The sequence below is a fragment of the Nycticebus coucang genome, chromosome 15, assembly GCF_027406575.1.
Source record: "Nycticebus coucang isolate mNycCou1 chromosome 15, mNycCou1.pri, whole genome shotgun sequence".
In the NCBI taxonomy this organism is placed as follows: Eukaryota; Metazoa; Chordata; class Mammalia; order Primates; family Lorisidae; genus Nycticebus; species Nycticebus coucang.
The window spans coordinates 96748011-96775111 of record NC_069794.1 but is presented as its reverse complement, the minus strand read 5'-3'; the positions used below and the strand labels follow the sequence as shown (position 1 = coordinate 96775111).

Here is a 27101-nt window from a genome sequence, read left to right as displayed (position 1 = left end):
TTTGTTAATGATTTAGAAAAGCCTTAATTCAAATTATGATTCTATACCATTCTTAATTTATACAAATTGAAGACATACCTCAATAATCTTTTTTTTTTTTTTTTTGAGACAGAGCCTCAAGCTGTCACCCTGGGTAGAGTGCCATGGCATCACAGTTCACAGCAACCTCCATCTCCTGGGCTTAAGTGATTCTCTTGCCTTGGCCTCCCAAGTAGCTGGGACTACAGGCTTGTCACAATGGCCGGCTATTTTTTGGTTGTAGGTGTGATTGTTTGGTGTCCCGGGCTGGATTCAAACCCACCAGCTCAGTGTATGTGGCTGGCGCCTTAGCCACTTGAGCTACAAGTGCTGAGCCATACCTCGATAATCTTAATTGATGGGCTAAAAGCAGTCAAAATTCTCCTTTTCTGGATTTAATATGTAAATTAAATCATAAAATCTCGTTGTTTCACATATTTAACATTGCACATCCCTTGCAATGTTTAAATCACTGAAATAACATGGCAAATAAATCACTGATTTTCAGTCTGAGTGTGGACAAATGAACTTTTGCTATATACGGAATCAAGACAGCAGATTCTGTATGTGCAAGAACGCAGATCTTTGTGTGTGAAAATAATGTTTTCTGTCTTATCTACATTTATATTTCACTATCATTAAATATTTAACTTTCCTAACATCATTCTATTGGCCTAATGAAAGTCTTTGTTTTTTTTAAACAGGGTCTCGCTCTGTTGCCTGGACTAGAATGCAGTGCTGTCATCATAGCTCAAGGCAACCTCAAATTTCTGGGCTCAAGTGACCTTCCAGCTAATTATTCTATTTTTTGTATAGTCAGAGTTTCACTATGCTGCTCTGACAGGTCTCTAACTACTTGCCTCAAGCAATCCTTCTGCCTCTGTCCACTAATAAAAAAGGGCTAGGATTACAGGTGTAAGCCACCAAACTTGGCCAGAAATGCTTTATTTCAAAATTTCTCCTAGCTCTCCTTTTAAAAATAGACTATTTTTCAGAATAGTTTGGATTTACAGAAAAATTGAGAAGGTAGTATAGCGTTCTCATATATGTGCTCTCCAGTTTTTCCTGTATTAACATCTTCCATCACTATGGTTTATTAGGAAAAATTAAAGAATATTGATACATTGTTATTAACTAAAGTCCAGGGTTTATTCAGAGTTTCTTACTTTTTACCTTATGTTCTTTCTGTGTTCCAAGATCCCACATTATACTTCCTTGTCAGTTTCCCAAACTCTCCTTGATTTTGGTACTTTGACAGTTTTGAGGAGCAGCCAAGTGTCTTGCAGGATGACTCACTCCTGGAATCTGTTTTCCTCAAGATAAGACTAAGGTTATGGGTTTCAGAAGGAAGACCAGCTCAGTGTAATCTTCCTGAGAGAAATTTGATACCTTATAGATTTAAACACATCTAGATTTCACCATATAAACTATGTGTCCTGGGCGGTGCCTGTGGCTCAGTCAGTAAGGCGCCGGCCCCATATACCGAGGGTGGCGGGTTCAAACCCGGCCCCGGCTGAACTGCAACCAAAAAATAGCTGGGCGTTGTGGCGGGCGCCTGTAGTCCCAGCTGCTCGGGAGGCTGAGGCAAGAGAATCGCTTAAGCCCAGGAGTTGGAGGTTGCTGTGAGCTGTGTGATGCCACGGCACTCTACCGAGGGCCATAAAGTGAGACTCTGTCTCTACAAAAAAAAAAAAAAAAAAATCTGCAGGCCTAAAGGTCTGCATTAAAAAAATAATAATAATAAAAAAAACAAAAAAAAACCTATGTGTCCTTGTTAGCATTGTGCTGCTGCTGGGTGATTAGAGGCAGAAAAGAAGACGAAGACTTAAAAAAAGTGTAGCTTTAAAAAAAGTAAAGAGGTAGGTAAATAAAGACAGCACATATTAGTCATTTTAATTTGCTTTCCCAAGTAAGCATTTCTTTATGAATTCAAATTATTATGACAGAGTCAGACTAAAATGCATAAATAATATATAACTTGTTCAATTCCATGTACCTTAGAGGTAATATTTGGGATTTATGTCAATACATGTTAATTATATTTATCTTTTCAAAGCACGTTGTTACGTTTTTATCTACCAAATAAACAATAACGCATTGTGCAGGATACTATAGACTATTGGTCAAAATAGGCAAAGAATTCTCTCCCGAGCAGTGGTCGTCAAACTTGAGTGTACATCCAATCGACCTGAAGGGCTGTTCAGATGCAGATTCTGGGCTGGGTACCGGGTGCCATCCCCGGCAGTTTCTGATTTGCTGGGTCTGGGGTAGAACCTCAGAGCGTCCATTGTAACAAGCTCCCAGGCGATGCTGAGGCTGCTAGTCTGAGGCACACCACAGAAACCACTGCTTTAGAGTCAACCAGGAAAATATGCTTCTGAAGTGCCCGTGCCGATCCAGGTGTTTTACAGACATCACTTTATTTACTAGTTACAGAATCTTATCTAGTCAATATGACTTCCCTTTTACAATCTGTGAATTCTGGGCGCAGAGAGACTGAGGAACTTACCCCGAGGAGGTAATGGGATTAAGCAGCAAAACTGCAACTCAGATCTCCTTCCAATTCTAACACCCGTGTTTTTCTAACATACTGTTTTCTTTGGCACAAGGAGCAAAACACACGCATCCTTGCTAGGCAGCGGGTACCTAGGGACGTATAGAGTGATTGGTGCAGGTTAGCAGGTGTTACCAAAGGGCAGGGATTCTTATGAAAGGTGGGCAAAGCCTCAGGGGCACGGAGAGGATTCACCTTACTTCTGAACTAGTCAAGAGTGAAATAAATTGACTGTATAATTAACAAATCAAGAACAATGTGTTTCATATAGTACTGAAATTCCTTAATTACTATTAATATTTTATTATCCTTTACAGAAAATACACATGTAAATAAGAGTTCTTAAAAGAATAATCTCATTTAAATTTAAGTTTAAAAAGCATCATACTCTTCTACATGTCTGCCAGTGTACACTACATTACTAATCAACCATCACTGACTCTGAAGTTGAAGTACAGGCAGTCCCTGGGTTACAAACTACATAGGTTCTTAAGTTGAATTTGTATATAAGTCAGAACGGGTACATTTACTGATTACCTGTAATAGCCTCCATTCATAAATGTGAGTTGTATGTAAGCTGGAACTGCCTGCAGCATGATGGTTTTCAACAAAATGCTCTGACAATTATTAAAACGTTTATCTCTTTTCACAAACGAAAATTAAAAACAAGGACAATACACAACAAAATAAGCAATTTAAGTTTTAAGAAATGGTACATTATACAATAAACTGATTGCCAAAAATGAAGTTGCCAATAGTAAAAACTTCTGCCACTTTGTTATATTGTCCTTTTTTACATAAAAAGGACGCCGAAACAAAAAATTACTGTACTGCAGACTTAAAATAGTTAACGAGGTCTAAACGTCAGAATGACCAAAAAAACCCCACCCAATTCTACATCTCTTTCACAACAACTATTTTATGTAAGAAAGAGTCCTCTTTAAATATCTATACATACTGCCATGTAAGAGTGTTAATTAAACCCATAGTTATGTTTATTTAAGTAACAATTAATAAACCACCCCAAATGCTGATTTTCATATCACAAAACATAAGTATTTTAAATCACAACTTCTGGGTGGTGTATTAAGTAGATTGGTTTCGTAGGTAACATTAACAGGCATATATTTAAGAATATATTTTCATCTATAGGTCAGGTAAAGCTTTATTAAATGGTAAACACTTTTAACAGTGCAGAAATACAAGATTCAAAAACAAATATATTCAGAAGATCTGCTGTTCAAATAATATTTTTTCAAAACCGGGTGGAGGTGTATGATAAAATTCACTGAACTGGCAATCCAAAATTGCACTGTCATCAACTACAGGATAGAAGAAGAAAGAAGACAAATTAGAAGAAAATATCTTAATTTGAATGAATACACAGGTTATAAAATAATTTGTTTCCACAATACCATAAAATTAATAGACAAGAAGAATAAATACATCCACTGTCTATGATATAAAACATGATCCTACTAGGTAAAAATAGCCACGAGGAAAAACGAAATCTGTCAAGAATATTATAAGAATATACACCAAAATGTTGTTATAATAAGATTTTAATTTTTTCTTATTTGTTTGCCTGTATTTTCTCAATTTTATACAATTAAGATATATTAATTTTAAAATTTTATTTTGAAAAAAGTACAGATTCACAGGAAGTTGCAAAAATAACAACTATGGAGAGCTCTATATACCCTTTAGCCAGGTTTTCCCAGTGGTATCATTTTACCTGACTACATTCAACATCTAAACCAGGAAACTGACACTGGTCTACTGCCCTGACCTTGACAGTAGGCCTTACGACCCTGACATTGACAGTAGGCCTTACTCAGCTTCTACATGTGTTTACCAGGATTTACTGAAGAGAAATGAATGTGCATATTGATACAAATGCTTGTATACAAATGTTCCTAACAGCCTTATTGTAATGGCCCCAAACTGGAAACGACTCTAATATCCACCAACTTGTGGAGAGAGAAGCAAACTGTGATATAGCCACACAAAGAACTATACCATTCAGCAATAAAATGAATGAATTATGGACATATGCTACAACATGGATGAATCCTTAAATAATTATGCCGAATGAAAGAAGCCAGACCACCCCGACAAAAAAGAGTACAAACTGTGTAATTTTGTTTATAGCACTCTAGAAAATTCAAGCTACTGTGCAGTGACAAGAGAGCAGATCAATGGTGGCTTGTGCAGCTGAGGTGGGAAGAGGTGAGTAGGGACACATGAGCAGAAGGGACTTCTGGGGTGATAAATACGTCTATTTATCTTGCCTTGACCTTGGAGTTGACAAAACAAATCACCACCATAAAGTAAAACAAGTCCATAATTATTATAGCACTAATGTCAAGTAGTGATTACTTCCTGGATGAGGAATGCAGCTGTGGTGGGTGCAGTGAAAACAGTCTGTTTCTTGAAGCGACTGTTCAATTCACAGGCATTTGTTAAACTTCACATACATGTTTAACTCACATTGCTGTATACTTTATATTTCATGATTAATGAAGAAAAATTAAATTTAAATAGTGAATCTGACATTCATGCCAGTGATTTTAACAAGGGTGGTTTCAGTGAACGGGTGGTAACAGCAGCCAGACTGGGATGCAGAACAGGCGGATAGTAACTATAAAGGCGGAGGGCGTAGGCTGCTCTACGAGAAGTATCACTGTCCAGAGAAGGTTGAACAGAGGGCCGGTGGGGGACACAGGTCCAAGGAAGGCTTTTGAGGACATAAAAGATTCAGAATGTTTATAAGTATTGGAGAGAGAGGTTGATGACATGAGATAAAGATGAAATAATTGAAGAAGTATGTTCTAGAGCTGGAGAGTTTGGAACCCCAACTACAGAGGAGTGTTTTAAACACGAGTAGCACCGTTTCTTCTGAGATGGGCTGGAGGGAGGACTGCAGTCACACGTCAGGAGGCTGGAGCTCACTGCGAAGGTCTGCTTCCCAAGGAAATGGGAGGAAAGGGCATGCGAGCAGCACGGAGTGGGCAGAGATGTAAAAGAGTTCTCAAAAATTATTCAGAGCTTCACGTGGGTCACCACAGAAGTTCTGAGACAGACTGTGTTCTGGTCCATTATTTCACTTCCAAGAAACATAGCTGACAGTGACCTTTCTGATTGACTCATACAAGTTTCAACTTGCTGAGCTTATCAGTATTGCTGGGAGGGCTATATATGTTTCCATTCATGCCGATTAGGTTTCTTGATTTTTGTGTATCTCAAAACTTCTGTAATGACCCACATATTAGCCTGAAAGGTATAACTCTGTAACATACTTCTTCAGTGAGATGCAGGTTTTTCTCTCTATAGGTTGAGTGTAACAACAGAGAAAGTGAATAATTAGATTGATCCAGGAATCAGGGATAGAAGACAAGGAGAAAAAGGGATTTAAGTTTTATGGGATTTACTAGGCTTTCAATTTATGAAATATACTTTATATAATTTACTATCTACAACTTTGCTACATTAAAAACAATGCTGAGTCGGTGCTTGTAGCTCAGTGGTTAATGCGCTGGCCACATGCACCACGGCTGGCAGGTTCGAACCCAGTCCAGGCCTGCTAAACAATAATGACAACTGCAACAACAATAAAAAACTAGCTGGGTGTTGTGGCGGGTGCCTGCAGTCACAGCTACTTGGGAGGCTGAGGCAAGAGAATTGCTTAAGCCCAAGAATTTGAGGTTGCTGTGAGCTGTGACGCCACGCACGGCACTCTACCCAGGGTGACAGCTCGAGACTCTTGTCTCAAACAAAAAACCCCCCGAAAAATGCTGAATAAAAGAAACACTTTAGAATAATAATCTTATTTACTAGATTCACTCGTATAACTCAATCATTCTGCTAATATTTATTTCACTTTGGCTAAATTATTTCAAATATCAAGCTAAATTTCCATTTTTTAAATAAATAAAGGAATTTCTTTTAGGTTTACTCAACATACAAGAACACTGAATTCAACTGAATTTAAAAACACGCTTTTACATGCAAAGACATAGAAGGTAAAATCAGTAATAAGTAATTTTAGGAGAAAAGACGACTAATGAAAACCTTCACTAGGTTCAGTGGGAGGTAGATGAAGCCCCCTGGTTTGTAACCTTGTAGGTGAAAATTCTTTGAAGCTTGTGATGGGTACACAATGGTTCATTATACCATTCTCTTTACTTCTATATATATTTAAAATTTTCTGTAATAAAAATTCAAGTAATTAAGTGGTACACAGGGCACTCTTGTACAGAAACAGTAGCACCTTCGGTTTTATACATGACTATCAAAAGCAAAATGATTGGTATGAAACTATCCTAATTTCTCTTAGAAGAGCTTTAACATTTAGGGAATTTCTATAGAGTTAATTAATGTTCAATCTAAATAAGATCCCCTCCCCTAGTTCCAAAATATTCTTTATAATTACATTTCCCGGTCATCTAATCCTTCCTACTAACTGGCAGAAAGAGCTCCATAAATTCAGTAAAGCTTTTTGAAACATTCTAGAATGTAAGACTACATGATGAAAAATGGAGTATGTTTTGCATATTTAAGTATCATCCTTGTATTTAGCAAGTTTTTAAATGTGGGGAATAAAAACTACCCTTAAGGTTACAAAGTGGGACTGTAGTGTCCTACTGGACACATTCCATATAAAAAGGTCCTTATTAACAACTTGTCCTGGCCTTTGAATGATAGCTATAAAATTAATATACATGCAAAACAAAAGTTAATATTTTAGCTTACCATAAACAACTGGATACACTGTCCCTCGTATACCTGATGCTGGGCAGTGCATGTTTTTCCCATTCAAATACACATTCAATTCTACATGGTCATATGTGATGCCCTAGCAAAGAAAATACAGATGTTCCATAAAAACTTGAATAGTCAGAAAGCACTGATTAGGAAGTAGGGAAACACAAAAAATGATGCATAGGGTCACAGTAGTTTTTATTAAGCTTCTACAATTTGGAAGAATTCTACTTTAACTGAGCTAAAGAAGATATTGGTAGTGATTATTAGGGGGTAAAAGTTCAGGTAAAAATCCCAAGAATCCACAGTATAGGTAAAACAAAGCAAGAGTTTAAATATGAGCATTATTTGGATAATCTGGATTTTATATTTTGAGTATTAGGAAAAGTACTGCATACCATGAAGGTGAGATCTTTTAAACTCACGCAAAATGCAATGCACACTCTGTTGATAGATTTTGCTCTTAATGTGGGAAAACTGAGTTTTTCACCATTAGGGTTTATTACCCTAATTACCATGCCATACTACCTCTCTTTAAAACTTTATACAATAGTTACCAACTTATGACAAGAAGATTTTTCCCCTGAGGAATCAAGAATAGAGGCTCGGCTCCCATAGGACAGTGATTATGACACGGGCCATATGCGCTGAGGCTGGCAGGTTCAAACTCGGCCTGGGCCAGCTAAACAACAATGACAACTGCAACAACAACAACAAATAGCCAGGCGTTGTGGCGGGTGCCTGTAGTCCCAGCTACTTGGGAGGTTGAGGCAAGAGAATCACATAAGCCCAAGAGTTTGAGGTTGCTGTGAGCTGTGACGCGGTATCACTCTACAGAGGGTGACATAGTGAGACTCTGTCTCAAAAAAAAAAAAAAAATTAAGAATAGAGAGCAGAGAGCCAGGAGCAGTGGCACATGCCTGTAATGCTAGCACTTTGGGAGGCTGAGGTGGGAAGATCACTTGAGGCCACAAGTTCAAGACAAGCTTGAGCAAGAGTGAGATTCTGTCTTCACAAAAAAGGGAAAAATTAGTTGGGCTGGTGGTGTGTGCCTATAGCCCTAGCCACTCAGGAAGCTGAGACAGGAGAATCACTTGAGCCCAAGAGTTTGAGGTTGCAGTGAGCTATGATGATGCCACTATACCCTAGCCCAGGCAACAGAGTAAGTCCCTGTCTCAAAAACAAACAAACAAACAAACAAAAAAACAAGAACAAACAAAAAAAAAACACAGCTAGGTTTCAGCCTGTCATAATAGCCCCAAATCCTATATATTCTATGAATTTACCAATAACTGTGTATGTTTAGTGAACATATTTTGAAATTAGACTACCCAAACTATAACCTCATCATCTCACCATTGAAGAAGTTACTTAATTTCTCTGTATGTGTAAATGGGGATAATACTACTATCAGGATCAGTGTCTGGCCCATAATAAATGCCATGCAAGTGCTTGTTATTACTATCATTACATAGAATGCTTATAATACTTCTCTAAAATTAAACTGAAAAATACATTTTTAAGAATGCAATTTGTATTTTTCAAAATTGTATATAAAAGAAAAAAATAAGCATAAACTGTTTCATGTAAGCTTTCCTGGTCTTATAGCAGACCATGCTAGATTTATATGATTATTACGTGAATATAGTCATACAACCATTTTTTTAGAGGTCAGAGGTTATTTATCTTGATTTCTCCTGAGAGAATGGTACACGACTGAAATTCTAAACGCAAGAGAATGTTCTTCCTGTCTTATAATCCATTCTGTTTTTCGTTTGCCACTGTCAGCAATTTGCCAAACTTTGTTCTCAAGTGTTTGAACCAGAAAGATAAAATTTATATGGCATGGTAACATTTTACTTTCCTTGTCTCTGCATATATTTCATGTTTTAGCTTTACTTTTATTAGAATAAGCATAAAAACTCAAAGTCTAACTTAATAACAATGACAGACTAAGAACAGCATTGGTAAATTTGTCAAATTGTGAAATCAGTCACTGCCATCAATCATCTGAGACAGGAAGGCAAGACTAACACCCAGTGGGAGGATGCGAGCAAAGAGCAACAGCTGTTAGTGACCCTCCTTTCTCGTGTTTGAATTTCATCTTTTAGGGTAAACAGAATCTCTTTCAAGAAATAATCATTTGGGGCTGGGTGTGGTGGCTGGTGCCTGTAAATCCCAGCACTCTGGGACGCAGAGGTGGGTGGACTGCCTGAGCTCACCAGTTCGAGACCAGCCTGAGCTAGAGTGAGACACGAGTCTCTAAAAATAGCTGGGTGTTGTGGTGGGCGCCTGCAGTCCCAGCTACTTGAAAGGCTGAGGCAAAAGAATTGCTTGAACCCAAGAGTTTGAGGTTGCTGTGAGCTGTGTGACACCATAGCACTCTACTGAGTGACAAAGTGAGACTCTGTCTCAAAAAAAAGAAAAAAAGAAATGAGCAGTTGAATAGCATGTGCCATATTAGGGACATATGGCAATGAGCTACACATACAGAACCAACTACTCAAAAAGAAGAACAGGGAAAAGCATATTTTAAAACTAGTATATGCCAGCCAGGTGTGATGATTCAGGCCTGCAATCCTACCATTATGGAGGCCAAGGCAGGTGAATCACTTGAGCTCAGGAGTTCAAAACCAGCCTAAGCAAGAGCAAGACCCTATCTCTAAAAATAGAAAAACTGGCCAGGCATGGTGGCACACACCTGAGTCCCAGCTACCTAGGAAGGTGAGGCAAGAGAATCGCTCGAGCCTAGGAGTTTGAAGTTGCTGTGAGCCACAGCATTTTAGCCAGGGCACAGAGTGAGACTGTCTTAAAAAAAAAAAAAGTGGTGTATGCCTTTTACCTATTTTTTTTTTCTTTAGTCAATTCAGGAAACAAAAACCTTTTAAAAATTAAAAACTTTCTGTTATTCACATTTTTTAAATTGGAGAAAAGATAATCAGACCATAATTAAGAATCTTGATTTCCATACCTTTCTTCCTTCTTTCTCAAATACTGTACTTTCCTTTAATTCATTAACCTGGACTTGTCTGTGTCATCCTATTATTAGAAACTTTCCCTCATCATTCACAGATTCCTTTCAACTTGATACCAGAGCCAGGAATCCAAGGTTCTGTATATAAGAGACTCCTCCGGCTGCAGAGGAGGCTCCTCTAGGTCTGTTCCTAATCAATAGCCTGAGCTCAACGGACGGGGGTTTTGCATAACACAGTGTGCAAGGAAGTGTCTGGAAAAGACAGACCAGACCTCTGGATTACACTTTCAACATGGCGGCTTTGATAGAGTTAAATATAGCTAGCTGGGAGTGAAATCAAGAAAAGCCTTAAGAACATGTAACTCTGAACTGCCCTCTGCTTTCTAAAAAATCTTTTCTTATAATCCAGCTTTAGGATTTTGAGTCCTAGTCTTTGAAGAGTTCTAAAAGCAAAGGCAGTTTAATTAGATTAAGTTCAATGAAGCCCAATACTTCTGATAAAATGCTGTAACTCTCTTAACAGAAGTTCACAACAAATTAAGTAGTAAATGGGAGTATTTTTTCTGAGAGATAGTTAACCTCAAAAATCCCTAACATTTTCTACTGTAAGGGTCAGCAAACTTTGAAATCTAAAGTGGGCCAAAGTGTCTTTAACGTGAGAGCAGCAGGCAGCTCTAAGCAGGGCCCTTGAGTTAGGCTGCCACGTCTCACTACAACCAAGCGCTCTATCTGGAAAACACAATCACTTCATTAGATCTGTCCTACTGCTCTGGGATTCAAACCACAAACTCCCAGGCAAAACAGTGTATGTTAAAAGCTGTTCAAGTTTAATAGTTTAACAGCAACTTTGGCAGGACTCACCACCACGTCTCCCTCCTGTGGAAGGCTGTTGGCGGGCAGCCTATTTTTCTCTTCATTGTTGTGGTACAGGGCTCCATCATTTCTCATCACCAGACTGTGCACATCTCGGCCAAGAGGAATCTGATTCAAGTTAACTTTCTGAGTTGCAACACCAATACCCCAGATTCCTAAAAACATAATAGTTTAAATGCCCCCACAATGTGAAGAATGCAACTATAGGTGGAATTATTTTAAAAGGGGGGGGTAAGCTGTTTTTAAAAGTAGTTCTGTATTATCACTGTTTTCTAATAATCTTTAAAAATCTTCTTTTAAAAGCAGTTTGCAAACTATATTATGTCCTCTACAGACACAGTGCAGCCTAGCTGCTAAGACCGCAGGCCCTGGAATTGTGTTGCCAACATTAAACCCTAATGTAGCTATGCCATTTTGGGCAAATTACTTACCCTCTTTCTCTTGGCTCATCTCTGAACTGAGGTGAACAGTCCTCACCTCACAGGGTCATGAAAAGGCATGACGAGGGGACCCAAGGAAAGCACTGGGCACAGTGTGAGTATCCCCAACAATGGGTGAGTAGAACACACCATCAATATTCAAAACATGCTAGCTATCATCATCAATATTCTTTAACAAGGACCTTTCAAAAAGCTATACATTGAATTTAAACGGCCTGAAATTCTATTTCAAGTTCTACTTCTGAGAAGTGGGAAAATACTGTCTTCAGTTTTTGCATCTATAACAAATACCAAATATATGCCATGAACAATACTCTGAAGAAGAGAAAAAATGATAAAGTGCAAATCATTCTCAGGGTGGCACCTGTGGCTCAAACGAGTGGGGCCCCGGCCTCATATATCAGAGGTGGCGGGTTCAAACCCAGCCCCAGCCAAAAACTGCAAAAGAAAAAAAAAAAGTGCAAATCATTTTCTAACCCAATACCTTAAATTGGTATGTTTAAAATCTTTTGATCTAAGCTGACTTTTGAAGAAGGCTGCTCTCCTCTTAACCAGCCAAACCTAAATAAAGCTCTTGATTTTGTCTAAAACTGTTCCCTTTTCACAATCAGGATAAATTGTATAAAGACCATGTTGTCAATTAATTTTTCTAGATTGAGTTAGACCATCAGTCAGTTCTATGTCGGGACTTCACTGTCTTGGCTTCCTAAATAATGTGGCCATGTACCTTTACCGTCCAAAGTGGGAAAATTTTGAGAGTCACAGGAAGCGAATTAGGAAACTAACTTCCCTGCAGGCTCAAGGCTACCAACTCCAACAAGGCATTTATTATAGAGACAGCACTGAGGACAGTTATCCTTCACAGAAAATCCACATAAAAATCTGTATTAGGTTTAAGGCTCAAGAAAATATTTGCTTCTCTTGAGAAAAAAGTATGTTATACTTGAGAACTGATTATAGCAAACAAGGACATTTTATAGCCAGTGGGTTAATTTACAACGGAATGGATGACACGTTTATTCCACACACTTAAAAAAAAATTCAGTGCTTAAAATTAATTTATAAAATAAGCCTCAGAGGACTATTTTGTATTATTCAAGGCTAGTCGATAATAGTAGGGGTCGCTTACTCTACCTTTTCCTTTTCTATACTCAGATTACTCACATAGTATTTTACTCAAAGTTTCTTTATAATATAGTTTTTATTTAAAACATTTACCCATATATAATACTGCCTCAAGTTAACTAACCTATTATAATAATCATGTATAACTGCTGTATAATTCAAGAAACTCAAAACATTTTTAAAAGAGAAGTAGAGACTTTTGACTTCTATCCAGCTTCTGAATCTGATGATTGCTTCAAGACACTGTGTTAGGGTATCATAACAAGAGTTAAAAGAAAAAACTCAGGATCAAAAGACTCATTTTACCCTGAAGTAAACATCGAGAGTCTATGCTATTTATATACTTGAAGACAGTGCATCTACAATCCCTTAATAATACAGCTGCCTTGTATTCAGCCAGCATGCCCTTTCTTCAAAACCCCTTCATATGTACAGCTGCTGTGAGGCAGAAGAGGCAGTTCATGTAACACCCATTTTATAGATGAGAAAACTGAACCTAATTTAACTAAATTAATTAATTCAACCACAATCACACAACCTTTACTGTGAAGACCTACAATCTAGGTCTTCTCAGTAAAAGGTTAGTGCTTTATTTCTTCCTGAATTGTTTTTACATATTACTCTTACGATTTAGAACAATTAGGACTTTTAATAGGAAAGTACCATTATACGAACCTGTAGACTGGATTTTGAATTCAAAGTAGCTTTTATTTTGATGTAAAGGTGCGCTGGCTAAACAACCTCCTGTCCCACATATTCTTCTTCCATTCTTTACAATGACAACATCTGTTCCTAAATAAAAAATTCAAATACTACATAAAGTTTTACATTTTTACATCCAACAATCAGGGTTAATTTGTTCACTTCTAATTCTTGGTCCACAATTTTGAGATATAGAAATATTGATAAATTATTTATAAGGCACAGCGGCTTACACCCATAATCACAGCACTTTGGGAGGCCCGGGTGGGAGGATCATTTAAGGCCAGGAGTTTGAGATCAGCCTGGGCAACATAGTGAGACCCTCGTCTCTACAAACAATAGAAAAATCAGCCATGTGTGGTGTTGTGAGCCTGTAGTCCCAGCTACTCAGGAGACTGAGGCAGGATTGCCTGAGCCCAGGAATTCGATTTTGCAGTGAGGTATGACTGTACCACTGCACTCCAGCCTGGGCTACAGAGTGAGATCCTAACTCAATAAATGAAAAAATAAAAATTTTTAAAAATTTAATTTACTATTTTTTCCTGGGAGAATATGTATGAAATACTCAATTCTAACTATGAGTCTTGTTTAATTAAGCTGTTTCAAATTAACTGTTAATAACTGACTTACATTGAATACTTAAAACACTTTTAAAGCTGGCTAGGCAGGGTAGCTCACGCCTCTAATCCTAGCACTCTGAGAGGTCTAAGCAGGTGGATTGCTAGAGCTCAGGAGTTCAAGACCAGCCTGAGCAAGAATAAGACCCTGCCTCTACTAAAAATAGAAAAACTAGCCAGGTGTGTGGCAGCTACTTGGGAGGCTGAGGCAAGAGGATTGCTTGAGACCAAGAGTTTGAGGTTGCCATCACACCACAGCACTTTATCTAGGCTGACAGAGTGAGACTCTGTCTCAAAAGACAAAAACAATAACAACAACAACAACAAAAAAAAACCTTTAAAGCAGAAACACACTAACTCTTTAAGTTTTAGCCAATAAACCAATTTGACAATTCCATAAACCTCTTAACTTAAACCAAAACTATAAACACTTAAAAGAAACTGTAGTAAATTAGTACAATATACAATTCTATACAAATGAATTAAAACAGTCAAGTCAGTATAAGGTACTATACTGGTACGTTAGTCATGAAAGAACTGAAGAACACATGGACTCGGAAAGGACACACATCTATGTTGAAAGACCTGGCACCCAAAATGCTAAACTAACTATCTTAAAATGTTTATTGAGATAGCTACTTCTATCACTTTGCAAATATGTAAACAAGGTATAACATGCTCAACTGTACTTTATTCTCATAGAAAAGTTTAGTTTTAGCTCAAACAGCATTTACAGATGAGTGAGAAAAACACTGTCTTCTGATATATGACCCCAGTACCAATTTGTTTCAAAATATTTGTTTAGGAAAGCATGTATATCAGAGAATATGAAGAATATAATTCTAAAGAAATAGCCCATAACTCTAAGGCATGTTGAGTCCGAAGGCCTGTGGCCAATATTACCACTTTATTAGTTGGAAGTATACAAGCAAAGCAGATCTCAGTATCAGAATTACATGGGACTCCTCCAGAGGGCCCTTAATAAAATGGTGGCATAGTAACAAAAGGCTGAATTCAGATTTAAACAAAAAAATCATCTGGAACAAATCCATAAGAGCAGGGGTCCTCAAACTGCGGCCCGCGGGCCACATGAGGCGGTGTGATTGTATTTGTTCCCGTTTTGTTTTTTTACTTCAAAATAAGATATGTACAGTGTGCAAAGGAATTTGTTCATAGTTTTTTTTTTTTTTTAAACTATAGTCTGGCCCTCTAATGGTCTGAGGGATAGTGAACTGGTCCCCTGTTTAAAACGTTTGAGGACAGGGCGGCGCCTGTGGCTCAAGGAGTAGGGCGCTGGTCCCATATGCTGTAGGTGGCGGGTTCAAACCCAGCCCCAGCCAAAAAAAAAAAAAAAAAAAAAACCACAAAAAAATACCCAAAAAACAAAGAGAGACCCTGTCTCAAAAAATAAATAAATTTAAATATGAAATTTAAAAATAAAATATAAAAATTAAAAAAAAAGTTTGAGGACACCTACATAAAAGGAATGTAAAGTGTTCAGATTCTATAACAATTCTAATCTAGTTGATTTAAGAAAAATGCTCTCTCTTAAATAAGGAAAAACTAGATCCTATTGTGTGATTATCAGAAATTTACTAGCATTCACTTTTTTTTTACTTACCAATATTAAGCCCCAAATCCCGGGGAAGTACCTGGGGAAGTAGGCAGCTTGCGTTTGGCTACCCCATGTTCCTCTAGCAGTTTCAAGTGGAGAGGAATCTCCTTGATGGCAAAGACCACGCAGTGCCTGGCATCTAGCAGATGCTCAGCAAACAACTGGTAAAGAACGAATATGTTGTGCTAAGCACTTTGTAGCGGAAACATACCATGTGTTTGCCCTTCCCAACAGACTTCCCTCTGGAGATCAAAGCAGTTCTAAGGAAGCTGACTCACCCTCTGGCTTTAAGGGTACAGCATACGACCTAGGTTAAGTCCATCAGTGTGCTCCACATTTCTTGGCCTCAGTGACTGAATCAAGAATGGCTACATGACCTAACCCACTGCAATCAGAGCTTCTCAGGACTTCTATAGAGAAAATGGGTAACGATGCTCTCTCATTCTCGCTATACCTGAATGAAGAAGCAAGCCTACAGCCCGTAAGTGACCAAGGAGGCCGACCTTTAGAAATGAGCAGCAGAAGGTAGGGGAAATGAATGAAAAGAAGCCAAGTTCTAGGTACCACTGCCTTTCCTGAAGGCAATACTGCTTTTGTACTTTCCCATCGCTGCTTAACAAATTTTGCATTGTAGTTTTTACAACTTGCAACTGAAAGCATCCTAAGTGAAAGAATTACGCAAATAAATGGCATTTTTTTCTTAATTGACAATGCTCTATAGTTCTCCACATATAAGGAAACCTTATAATAACAAGCTTTTATAGAAAAAAACTTACATCTTGGATATCATCCTAAGTAATTAGTGGAAATAGCAGAAGACTCATCAGACGGTCTGCTAGATAAGGTGTAACCACAGAAACAACTCTGAGAATGATTTTACTACTCTCTTACTTCAACATCATCTCTTATCTTGCAAGCATTCTTTAGTACAGGAGTGTGATGGCGGGAAAGACCTTTAGCTGAGCTCTCCTGGAACCACAGGTGAGAGCAAGCTGCCTAGATCATACCCAGTGTGGAGTATCAGCATGGAGTGGTAGTTCGGGGTGTGCAGCGAGGTGGCAGATTACTGGACTTGGAGTGTAAACCAGAGTGCAGGAACTGCCAGGCAAGTTTCCGCCAGCCCGCACTGGTTGTGGCAGCCAGCCCCTCCACAAAGGTCCCAGAAGAAGCCTATTGCAGTTTTCAGTTCTTGGGTGAAGGTAGGTGTTGAGTGGAAATATTGGAGAAGCGTGCACTTCTGAGCAGAATTTGGTGGCCAGAGTGGGGTACTGGCTGGAGTGGCTCTGCCAGGGTTTGGCAGCGGGTAAGATATCCATACGGGGAAAGCTCCCGGACAAGAGGCTGCCATTGTTGTTGTAAAAGTTTCCACACGGTGGTGTGGGTGGATCTTGCTGCTGGCCTAAGGCGCAGCAGTCCTACTCCTCTGCATACGCCCAAGGTCCCCTGCACTCCACAGGAACTGTTGCAGGAGGAGTCTGTGAATCCTGCCTCCGAAGATTTTTTGAGAACTGTGGAATCACAGATCAGCAGGGACTGAGTGCCAAGCGGGTAAATGGGTGATCACCAAGAACAATCTAGGTGGGAAATAGGTATAAGCCTCAGAAACAGAATGGTTAACAGCTGCAACCTGGTATCCAGAAAGTATATTGCAACATAAATATATTCCCACTAAAGTTGGATCCCTACATCATATATATATATATATGTGTATATATATATATATCATATATATATATACACACATATACGTGTGTGTGTGTGTAGGTTTTTACATATATATAAATATTTTGTTGTTGTTGCTTTTTTTATTTCTCTTTTTTCTTTCTTGTAGGTGTCATGGCTAATTTTTTTTCTTTCTCTCAATCTTCTTTTCTTCCTCTTGGTTGCTGAGATTGCTTACGTCAGGCTATTTGAGATTTTTTTTTATCTTGTTTCAATGTGTTTTGTTTTTTGCTAAGTTGGCCAGTTGGCTCTTTTCCTAACACCCATTTTTATATTCAACAAGAACGAGGGCTCCTGTATTTTTTTCTTTTTTCTCCTTTTGTTGGTTGCAGAACTTTGGCTTGATTTATTCTCTCTCCCTACTCCACTCCACGACTTTCTCTCAGATGATAGTTTCCCACTCTCCTAACCTTTCCCACATAATGTGCCTCTACCTACATCAGCCAAGATAATCCCCTGCACCCCTTATTTTCTTTCTTCTTGGTCTGTTGTCTTTCTTTTTGTTTATTCCTTTTTCCTCCCTCTCCTTTATTTGATTCAATGGTAAATTTAATTTCCTTTGTTCTTTTTTTTAATATTTTTTTCCTCCTTTTTTAATTTTTAAAACATTTTTTAATTTTTATTTTATTCTGTCTCTTTTTTCTCCACCCTTTCTTTGCTGAGGGCAGTTGTGACATACCTGTGGTCTGGCAGGTAGATCCCAGCAGTAGTCTGGCTCAATTCTTGTTTTTTGCGTTTGTTCTTTTCTTCTCTTCCTAATTTTGGCAGAGGAAGAGTCTGACTGTGTTCAGGCTGGTAAGGAGGGCCTGACTTAGAGAAACCCACCCAGCCCAGCTCCTCAAAACCCTTGAGCCAGAGACGTGGCCTTAGCACTGGGCTGAACAACAACATTTCTTCTATCACTCTCATCTTTCCTTCCATCTTCCTTCTCTCCTGTTCTTCCAATTTTCATCTATCATTCCTCCTTCCCCCCATTTTTCTTTTCTTTCGTTTCTTCTTCCTTACTCTTTCCTTCCTTTTTTCTCTCCTTTTTATTCCCTTTCCTCTTGTTTCTTCTTGCTTGCTCCAGTACTTCTCAGCCCTCTGACCCCATACTAAGAGGCCACCTAAACTCTGAGACAAGGAAACCTGAAGCAAAGGAGGAAGTGAGAAAGAAAATGGTGGACAAGGAAGTGAACGAGAACAAACCACACATGAGGAGGACCCAAAGGAATAATTCAGGCACCATGAAGAACCAAAAAAGAGCAACTCCTCCAGGGGACCATGAGACAATTACAGCAGAAGACTCCTCCTATAAAGAATTAATGGATCTGACAGAAAGGGAATTTAAAATATGGATGATTAAAACAATAAAGGGACTGGATGAGAAAATGGAAAGACAGAACCAAAAGTCAGATGAGAGATATGGAGAATATAGAAAAGGTATGGATGAGCTTAAAGAAATGAAGGAGACAATCAGGGAATGTAAAGAAGCTCTAGAAAGTATCAAAATAGATTAGACCATGCCGGAAAAAAGAACATCAGAGTTAGAGGATAAAGTCTTTGAGTTAACATAGGTAGTTACAGAGTTAGAAAAGAGAGAAAGCAGAGACGCCAGGAAGTGTTCAAACATATGGATAATAGGAATCCCTGTGGGGGAAGAAGACTGTCCCAAAGGTACGGAAGCCCTACTGGAGAATATCATAAATGAAAACTTCCCAAGTTTTATTAAGGATCCTGACACACTCCTTTCAGATGAGTATTAAACCCCTGGTCATCTTAACTCTAACAGAGCCTCTCCAAGGCACATTGTAATGAAGAGGTCCAAAGTCAAGATGAAGGAGAAAATTCTACAAGCAGCTAGGAATAAGTGCCAATTGACTCATAAGGGCAGAGCCATTTAGGATGACAGCAGAGTATTCAACCAAAACTTTCCAAGCCTGAAGAGTATGGTCATCCACCTTCAACATCCTTAAACAATATAATTTTCAGCCCACAATCCTGTAACCTGCCAAACTTAGCTTCAAAATTGATAGAGAAATCAAATGTTTTGCAGATATACAAGCATTGACGAAATTCATCATAATGAGCCAGCTCTACAGGAAATACTTAGACTGATTCTTAATTCTGAACACCACAATGGACCACCACCAAAGTAAACATCTAGAAGCCAAGGCCAGAGCTTAGCTTCCATAATGGCACAAAGGATAAAAATCACACAACAAACTATCTCACAATAAGATGAAGAGATTTCCACCACAATTATCGATACTCTCAATAAATGTCAATGGATTGAATTCCCCACTGAAGAGGCACAGGCTGGCCAATTAGATAAAAAAAAAAAAACACAAGCAATCCATACACTATCTGTAGGAGACACTCCTTGCCCTGAAAGACAAATCAAGACTCAGGGTTAAGGGATGGAAAACAGTATTTCAAGCAAATGGAAATCGGAAGAAAGGAGAGGTTGCAATCTTATTCCTAGATATAAGCGAATTCAAAGCAACTTTAGTTAGGAAAGACAGGGCAGCGCCTGTGGCTCAGTGAGAAGGGCACCGGCCCCACATGCCGAGGGTGGCGGGTTCAAACCCAGGCCTGGCCAAACTGCAACCAAAAAATAGCCGGGCTTTGTGGCAGGCGCCTGTAGTCCCAGCTGCTCGGGAGGCTGAGACAAGAGAATCGCGTAAGCCCAAGAGTTAGAGGTTGCTGTGAGCTGTGTGATGCCACGGCACTCTACCCGAGGGCGGTACAGTGAGACTCTGTCTCTACAAAAAAAAAAAAAAGAAAGAAAGACGAAGATAGACACTTCATACTGGTCAAAGGAACAACACAGCTAGAAGACATCTCTATTTTAAACATTTACGAACCTAACTTACATGCTCCCAGATTTTGGAACAGACCTTGAGAGATCTGAGCAATACAATATCCTGTAACACCTTAATAGTTGGGGACTTCAACACCCTCTGACCAGAACTGGACAGATCCTCTAAACAGAAACTAAACACAGATACTAAGGACTTAAACATGACCCTAGAACAAATGGGATTAATAGACATATACAGAACACAGCATCCCAAAGCAAAAGAATATACTTTTTTCTCACCAGCTCATGGCACATACTCCAAAAATAGATTACATCCTAGGATACAAACCAAACCTCAGCAAAATTAAAGTAGTAGAAATTATTCCATGTGTCTTCTGAGACCACAAGGCTATAATGGTGAAGCTCAACTCCAACAATAATGTTCAACCCCGCATAAAGTCTTGGAAACTAAACAACATTATGCTGAATGATAGTTGAGTTTAAGGAGATAAAAGAGGAATTTGTTAATTTACTCAAACATAACAACAATGAAGACCCAAGTTACCAAAACCTCTGGGATACAGCAAAAGCAGTCAAGAGAGGAAAATTTATTGTGCTAGATACCCACCTTCGAAAAACAGAAAGTGAGAGCATCGGCACACTCACAAACCATCTCAGGGAATTGGAAAAAGATCAATCTAACCCTAAACCCAGCAGAAGAAAGGAAATAGCCAAAATTAAATCAGAGATTAATGAAACTGAAAATAAAAAAAAAATCATTCAGAAAATTAACAGAACAAAAAGTTGGTTTTTTGAAAAAGTAAATAAAATAGATAAGCCTTTGGCCAGACTAACTGGAAACAGAAAAGTAAAAGCTCTAGTAACCTCAATCAGGACTGATAAGTGGGAAATAACAACAGATGCCACAGAGATACAAGAGATTATCTCTGATTACTACCATAAACTCTATGCCCAGAAATTTGACAATGTAGAGGAAATGGATCAATACTTGGAACCACACCGTCTCCTAGTCTTAATCAAGAAGAAATAGATCTTGTGAACAGACCAAGTTCAAGTACTGAGATCAAAGAAACAATAAAAAAACCTCCCAACAAAAAAAATGCCATGGACCAGATGGCTTCATACCAGAATTCTATCAAACCTTCAGAGAAGAACTTATTCCCATACTGGAGAAATTATTCCAAAAAACTGAGGAGGAATGAATCTTCCCCAACATGTTCTATGAAGCAAACATCACCCTGATACCAAAACCAGGAGAAGACCCAACTAAAAAGGAGAACTTCAGACCAATTTCACTAATGAATACAGATGCCAAGATTCTCAATAAAATCCTAGCCAATAGATTACAGCTTATCATTTAAAAAGTCATACACCACGATCAAGTAGGTTTCATCCCAGGAAAGCAAGGCTGGTTTAACATACACAAATCCATAAACGTAATTCACCATATCAACAGAAGCAAAAACAAAGACCATATGATCTTCTCAATAGATGCAGAAAAAGCATGGGATAAAATTCAACATCCCTTTCTAATTAGAACTCTGTAGAATATAGGCATTGGCAACACATTTATTAAACTGATCAAAGCCATCTATGACAAACTCACAGCTAATATTACACTGAAAGAGTAAAACTGAAGGCTTTTCCACTTAGATCTGGAACAAGAGAAGGTTGTCCTCTGTCACCTTTACTATTCAACATAGTGCTGGAAGTTGTAGCCAATACAATTAGGCAAGAGAAGGAAATAAAGGGCATCCAAATGGGGGCAGAAGAAGTGAAACTCTCCTTCTTTGCTGATATGATCTTATACTTAGAGAACCCCAAAGTTTTAAACACAAGACTCCTGGAAGTGATCAAAAAATACAGTCATGTCTCAAGATATAAAATCAGTGTCCACAAATCAGTAGTCTTTGTATATGCCAATAACAACTAAGATGAGCAAGTAATCAAGGGCACAATTCCTTTCTCAGTAACTTCAAAGAAAATGAAATACCCAGGAATATACCTCACAAAAGAAGTGAAGCACTTCACAAAGAAAACTACAAACCCCTAAGAAAAGAAATAGCAGAAGATAGGGTGGCGCCTGTGGCTCATTGAGTAGGGCGCCGGCCCCATATGCCGAGGGTGGCAGGTTCAGGCCCAGCCCCGGCCAAACTGCAACAAAAAATAGCCGGGCGTTGTGGCGGGCGCCTGTAGTCCCAGCTGCTTGGGAGGCTGAGGCAAGAGAATCGCGTAAGCCCAAGAGTTAAAGGTTGCTGTGAGCCGTGTGACGCCACGGCACTCTACCCGAGGGCGGAACAGTGAGACTCTGTCTCTACAAAAAAAAAAAAAAGAAAGAAAGAAATAGCAGAAGATATTAACAAACGGAAGAACATACCATGCTCATGGCTGAGAAGAATTAACGTTAAAATGTCTATACTTCCTAAAGCAATCTACCGATTCAATGCCATCCTTATTAAAATACCAATATCATACTTTTAAGACTTGGGAAAAATAATTCTTCATTTTGTATGGAATCAGAAGAAACCTTGTATAGCCAAGGCAATTCTTAGCAATAAAAACAAAGCTGGGGGCATCAGCATACCAGACTTTAGGCTGTACTACAAGGCCATTGTGATTAAAACAGGGTGATATTGGCACAAAAATAGAGACATAGACATATGGAAGCGAACAGAAAACAAGGAGATGAAACTAACACCTTATGGCACCTAATCTTTGATAAACCAATCAAGGACATACACTGCAGGAAAGAATCCCTATTCCATAAATGGTGCTGGGAGAACTGGATATCCACATGTAAAAGACTAAAACGAGACCCGCACCTTTCTCCATTCACAAAAATTGATTCATTGGATAAAAGACCTAAATCTAAGGCACGAAACAATAAAAAATTCTCAAAGACACTGTGCGGAAAACACTTGAAGCTATCAGTCTAGGGAAAGACTTTATGAGGAAGACGCCCATGGCAATTGCAACAACAGAATTGAGTTATAAACAAATGGGACTTAATTAAACTGAAAAGCTTCTTTACAGTTAAAGAGACAACAATCAAAGCAAATAGACAACCTACCCATTGGGAAAGGATATTTGCATATTTTGAATCAGACAAAAGCTTAATAACTAGGATCTACAAAGAACTCAAATTAATCAACATAAAAAGAGCCAACAATCCCTTATACCAGTGGGCAAGAGAGATGAATACAACCTTCTCTAAAGAAGACAGACGGATAGCTTAACAAACATATGAAAGAATGCTCATCCTCCTAATTATTAGAGAAATGCAAATAAAAACCACCCTGAGATACCATCTAACCCCAGCGAGAATAGCTCACGTCAGAAAATCTCAAAACTGCAGATGCTGGCGTGGATGTGGAGAGAAGGGAACACTTTTACACTACTGATGGGACTGTAAACTAATACAACCTTTTAGGAAGGAAGTATGGAGACCCCTCAAAGAACTCAAACTAGACCTCCCATTTGATCCTATGATCCCATTACTGGGCATCTACACAGAAGAAAAAAAAAATCGTTTTACCGTAAGGACACTTGAGCTAGACTGTTAACTGCGGCTCTATTTACAATCACCAAAATGTGGAAACAGCCTCAAGGCCCACTAATCCAGGAATGGATTAACAAGCTGTGGTATATGTACACCATGGAATACTATTCAGCCACTAAAAAAGACGGAGACCTTTGTATTAACCTGGATGGAAGTGGAACACATTATCCTTAGCAAAGCATCACAAGAATGGAGAAACAATAATTCTATGTACTCAATTCTGATATGAGGACAATTAATGACCTAGCACATGGTGTGGGATAGGGGATAGGGAGAGCAGAGAGAGGGAGGGTGGGGGTGGGAGTGTCACGGGGAGTGGTACATCTTTTAGGGGTGGAACGCTATTACGAGAGGGTCTTTATCTCCACCAGCAATCAATGTAACCTGGTTCTTTGTACCCTTAATGAATCCCCATCAATGAAAAAAGACCAAAAAAAATTTTCTGTACAGCCAGAACACTATATAAACATAGTCACAGAGCATGTTTTAAGAAACGTTAGAAATTTCCAAATGAGTGGCATCCCTTTCAAAATCGCTGCCTTCAAAGTCATTTGTATCTAAAATGTCAATTTATGATTAAATGCAGAAAATATGGCATCAATGAAGATATTTATAAAAACAAGGTGGCAGAAAATGCCAAAAGAGGAATTCCAAAATGGTTTTAAGTCCTGCAATATCACCAGAAAAAGTGATAACCCTGAAAGAAATCTCATTTGGATATAAAATATATAGACTATTCTCTTTTCTGAAAATAAGCATGTTCTTTAGGTCATCTAATATAAACTTTCACATAGCCAAATATATGTGCTTTTCATAGTTTCAAGTTTAGATCAATTCATGCTTGAAACATGCTCTAGACCCAGTTCAATAACCTTTCCTCTCATTTTATTTAGGTTCTCAAATCAGATTCCTCTCTCACTGAAAAATTTAAATGTACTGGAAACATATTAGGAATAGACTTCCATGCTGGTAGAAAATTTAGAGATGACATTAATCTACTTCATCCAATTAGTAGCTGAAAGTTGCTGGATAGCTTTGGAAAAAGAAAAACATAATGGCATAAGTACAACTGGCCCTTCTGAAAACGGCCAGAGAAAAGGCTCTAGAGAGCGGACTGCAGTGATTCAAGAGTCTGGCGGTAGAGAGAGGAAGAAGAGCTAAAGCTGTGAGCTACGAGAGCTACGGGTGGTCTCCTTTCCTGTATTTCCCAGCTCTTATAACAATGCTTGCCACCTGATAATCACTTAATAAATACCAGGAAACATTTTCTTAGGGAAACTGCAAGATTTGAACATCCACTATCTATAAATGATGATGGGTAAGAAATAATTTAAATATACAAATTTATTTATTAACATTCTATACTATACTTGAGAGATCTAAGAATTAAAAGCAAATACCCACATACCAGGTGGTAAATCACTATCACATTTAGGGTGTGCTACAGAAATATAATGGGCAGAGTGTTCGCAGAATTATAAAAAATCTGGGGGGAGAGGATTTTGGTATAAATATTAAGAATTGCTAGGCCGGGTGGCGCCTGTGGCTCAGTGAGTAGGGCGCCTGCCCCATATACCGAGGGTGGCGGGTTCAAATCCGCCCCGGCCAAACTGCAACAACAACAACAAAAAAATAGCCAGGAATTGTGGTGGGTGCCTGTAGTCCCAGCTACTTGGGAGGCTGAGGCAAGAGAATCGCCTAAGCCCAGGAGTTGGAGGTTGCTGTGAGCTGTGTGACACCACGACACTCTACCGAGGGTGACAAAGTGAGACTCTGTCTCTAAAAAAAAAAAGAATTGCTAGGCCAGGTGGCTAGCAATGGTGGCTCGCTCCTGTAATCCCAGCACTCTGGGAGGCTGAGGCTGGAGGACTGCCTGAGGTCAGGAGTTTGAGACCATCCGGAGCAAGAGTGAGACCCCCCTCTTTAGACAAAACAGAAAAAATTAGCCGCAAGTAGTGGGGCACATCTGTAGTCCCTGCTATTTGGGAAGCTAAGGCAGGAGAACTGCTTGAACCCAGGAGTTTGAAGTAGTTGCAGAGTTGGGATGAAGCTACTGCACTCCAGCTGGGGCAGCAGAGTGACCCTATGTTTCCAAAAAAAAAAAATTGCTGTTGTTATGTCAATGCACTATTTTTTAGACAATGAAAGATGTGGAAAAAATCAGAAGTGCAGAGAAGTATCGTTAGAATAAAATAACCCACGAAAAACAGTACTCTGGCTGAAATAATTATATTGGGAAGTCTCTCCTTCTAGAATCGTATTCCAGAAGCATGGAACTATATAAGGAAAATACAAAAATAGAAATAAGATGGCAAAAGAGGTCATGGAGGAAGAGGAAGAATGTTAGATAAGTTATGTGACCACTTGAAATTAGAAAGAAAAAAGATTCGGAAGAGCAAAGTGTTAGTTTATTTTGCAACATGACTGTTGGGAAGAGGCCAGTGAGATGAAATTACAGCACAATGACTAAGGAAGAGTCGGGCAATGGGAGGTTTTAGTTGAAATGGCATGTTCTGACCTGAGGTTCGACTTCAGGCTTCTGCAATCTGCTTTGTTTTTGGCTTTAGGAGGTGAGAGGAAAATTACTTCCAATAAAACAAGCTTCAACCTATAAATAATGGGGCTAAAGAGAAACAACCGTCAGGACAGAAGAAGGGGCAAGACCAGAAAACGTGTAGGTTTTGATTAGAGCGCGACAGGAGGGCACAGTTGGAGGGGCACTAGGACTCTCCTCGCTCCCCTCGCCTGGGGACATTTGACATCTCAGGAGGCAGCGCGGAGACTACTGTGAAAATGGGGAGGTCGACACTCGCGCTCCCGCCGACAGGCACACGCAGGGCCGCGCAGCCTTGAAGGCAGAACCCAGTCCAGGGGGAGTCGGCGGCGACCCCCGAGACCGAGTGGCGTCTGCGGGAGCGTCGCCGGCGAGGGCGGGGCCGGAGCGGCCGGGCAGCTGTAGTCAGTCCTTCCGACCCCGCAGGGCCTCCTGCCCGCTGCGTCCAGCCCGAGTGGGCCGTTGGGTCTGGGGAAGGGAAGGCCCTTACCCATGTGCTGCGTGTCCAGCTGCACGGCCGGCATTTCCTTCAGAGGGATGTGGCCAGTCCCGCCGTCTCTGCAGCATCGCAGGCAGCACAACACCGAAGCGGCCATCGCGCCGGGACCACTGACTCCTACGCCACCGCCGCCTCCTCCCCTAAACTGAGGCGACTCCGCCCCCCACCGCTCGCTCCGCCTGTCGCCCCTGCCCAAGCGCTAGAGGTGTCAGCGGTGGACTCGGAGGCCGGTACAGCGACGTCCCAGGCCGGGAGGGTGCAGTGCAGGCCGAGGACAGGCCGGGG

General features: G+C 39.5%; 1 protein-coding gene across 2 annotated transcripts; it reads right to left on the bottom strand.

The window, feature by feature from the left end:
• Positions 1-1905: 1905 nt before the first annotated feature.
• SPRYD7 (SPRY domain containing 7) lies at positions 1906-27084 on the bottom strand. Of its 2 annotated transcripts, XM_053564085.1 has the most exons (5): positions 26808-27084; positions 13421-13537; positions 11169-11335; positions 7325-7427; positions 1906-3894 (listed from the first exon to the last, which is right to left on the bottom strand). In XM_053564085.1, exons 1-5 carry the CDS (start codon positions 26911-26913, stop codon positions 3797-3799), a joined length of 591 nt encoding a protein of 196 aa, XP_053420060.1. In that variant the 5' UTR covers positions 26914-27084; the 3' UTR covers positions 1906-3796. The 2 variants fall into 2 exon arrangements, with proteins under 2 accessions (XP_053420060.1, XP_053420062.1); XM_053564087.1 differs by lacking the exon at positions 7325-7427 and having other exon boundaries at positions 3720-3894.
• Between the last annotated feature and the right edge of the window lie 17 nt (positions 27085-27101).

Coding starts and splice junctions, on each gene's coding strand:
- SPRYD7 (XM_053564085.1), bottom strand. CDS start 26,913: ATGGCCGCTTCGGTGTTGTGCTGCCTGCGATGCTGCAGAGACGGCGGG. Junction 13,538..26,807: donor GCTGGACACGCAGCACATGG/GTAAGGGCCTTC, acceptor TTTTTTATTTAG/GAACAGATGTTGTCATTGTA. Junction 3,895..7,324: donor AGTGTATCCAGTTGTTTATG/GTAAGCTAAAAT, acceptor TCTATCCTGTAG/TTGATGACAGTGCAATTTTG.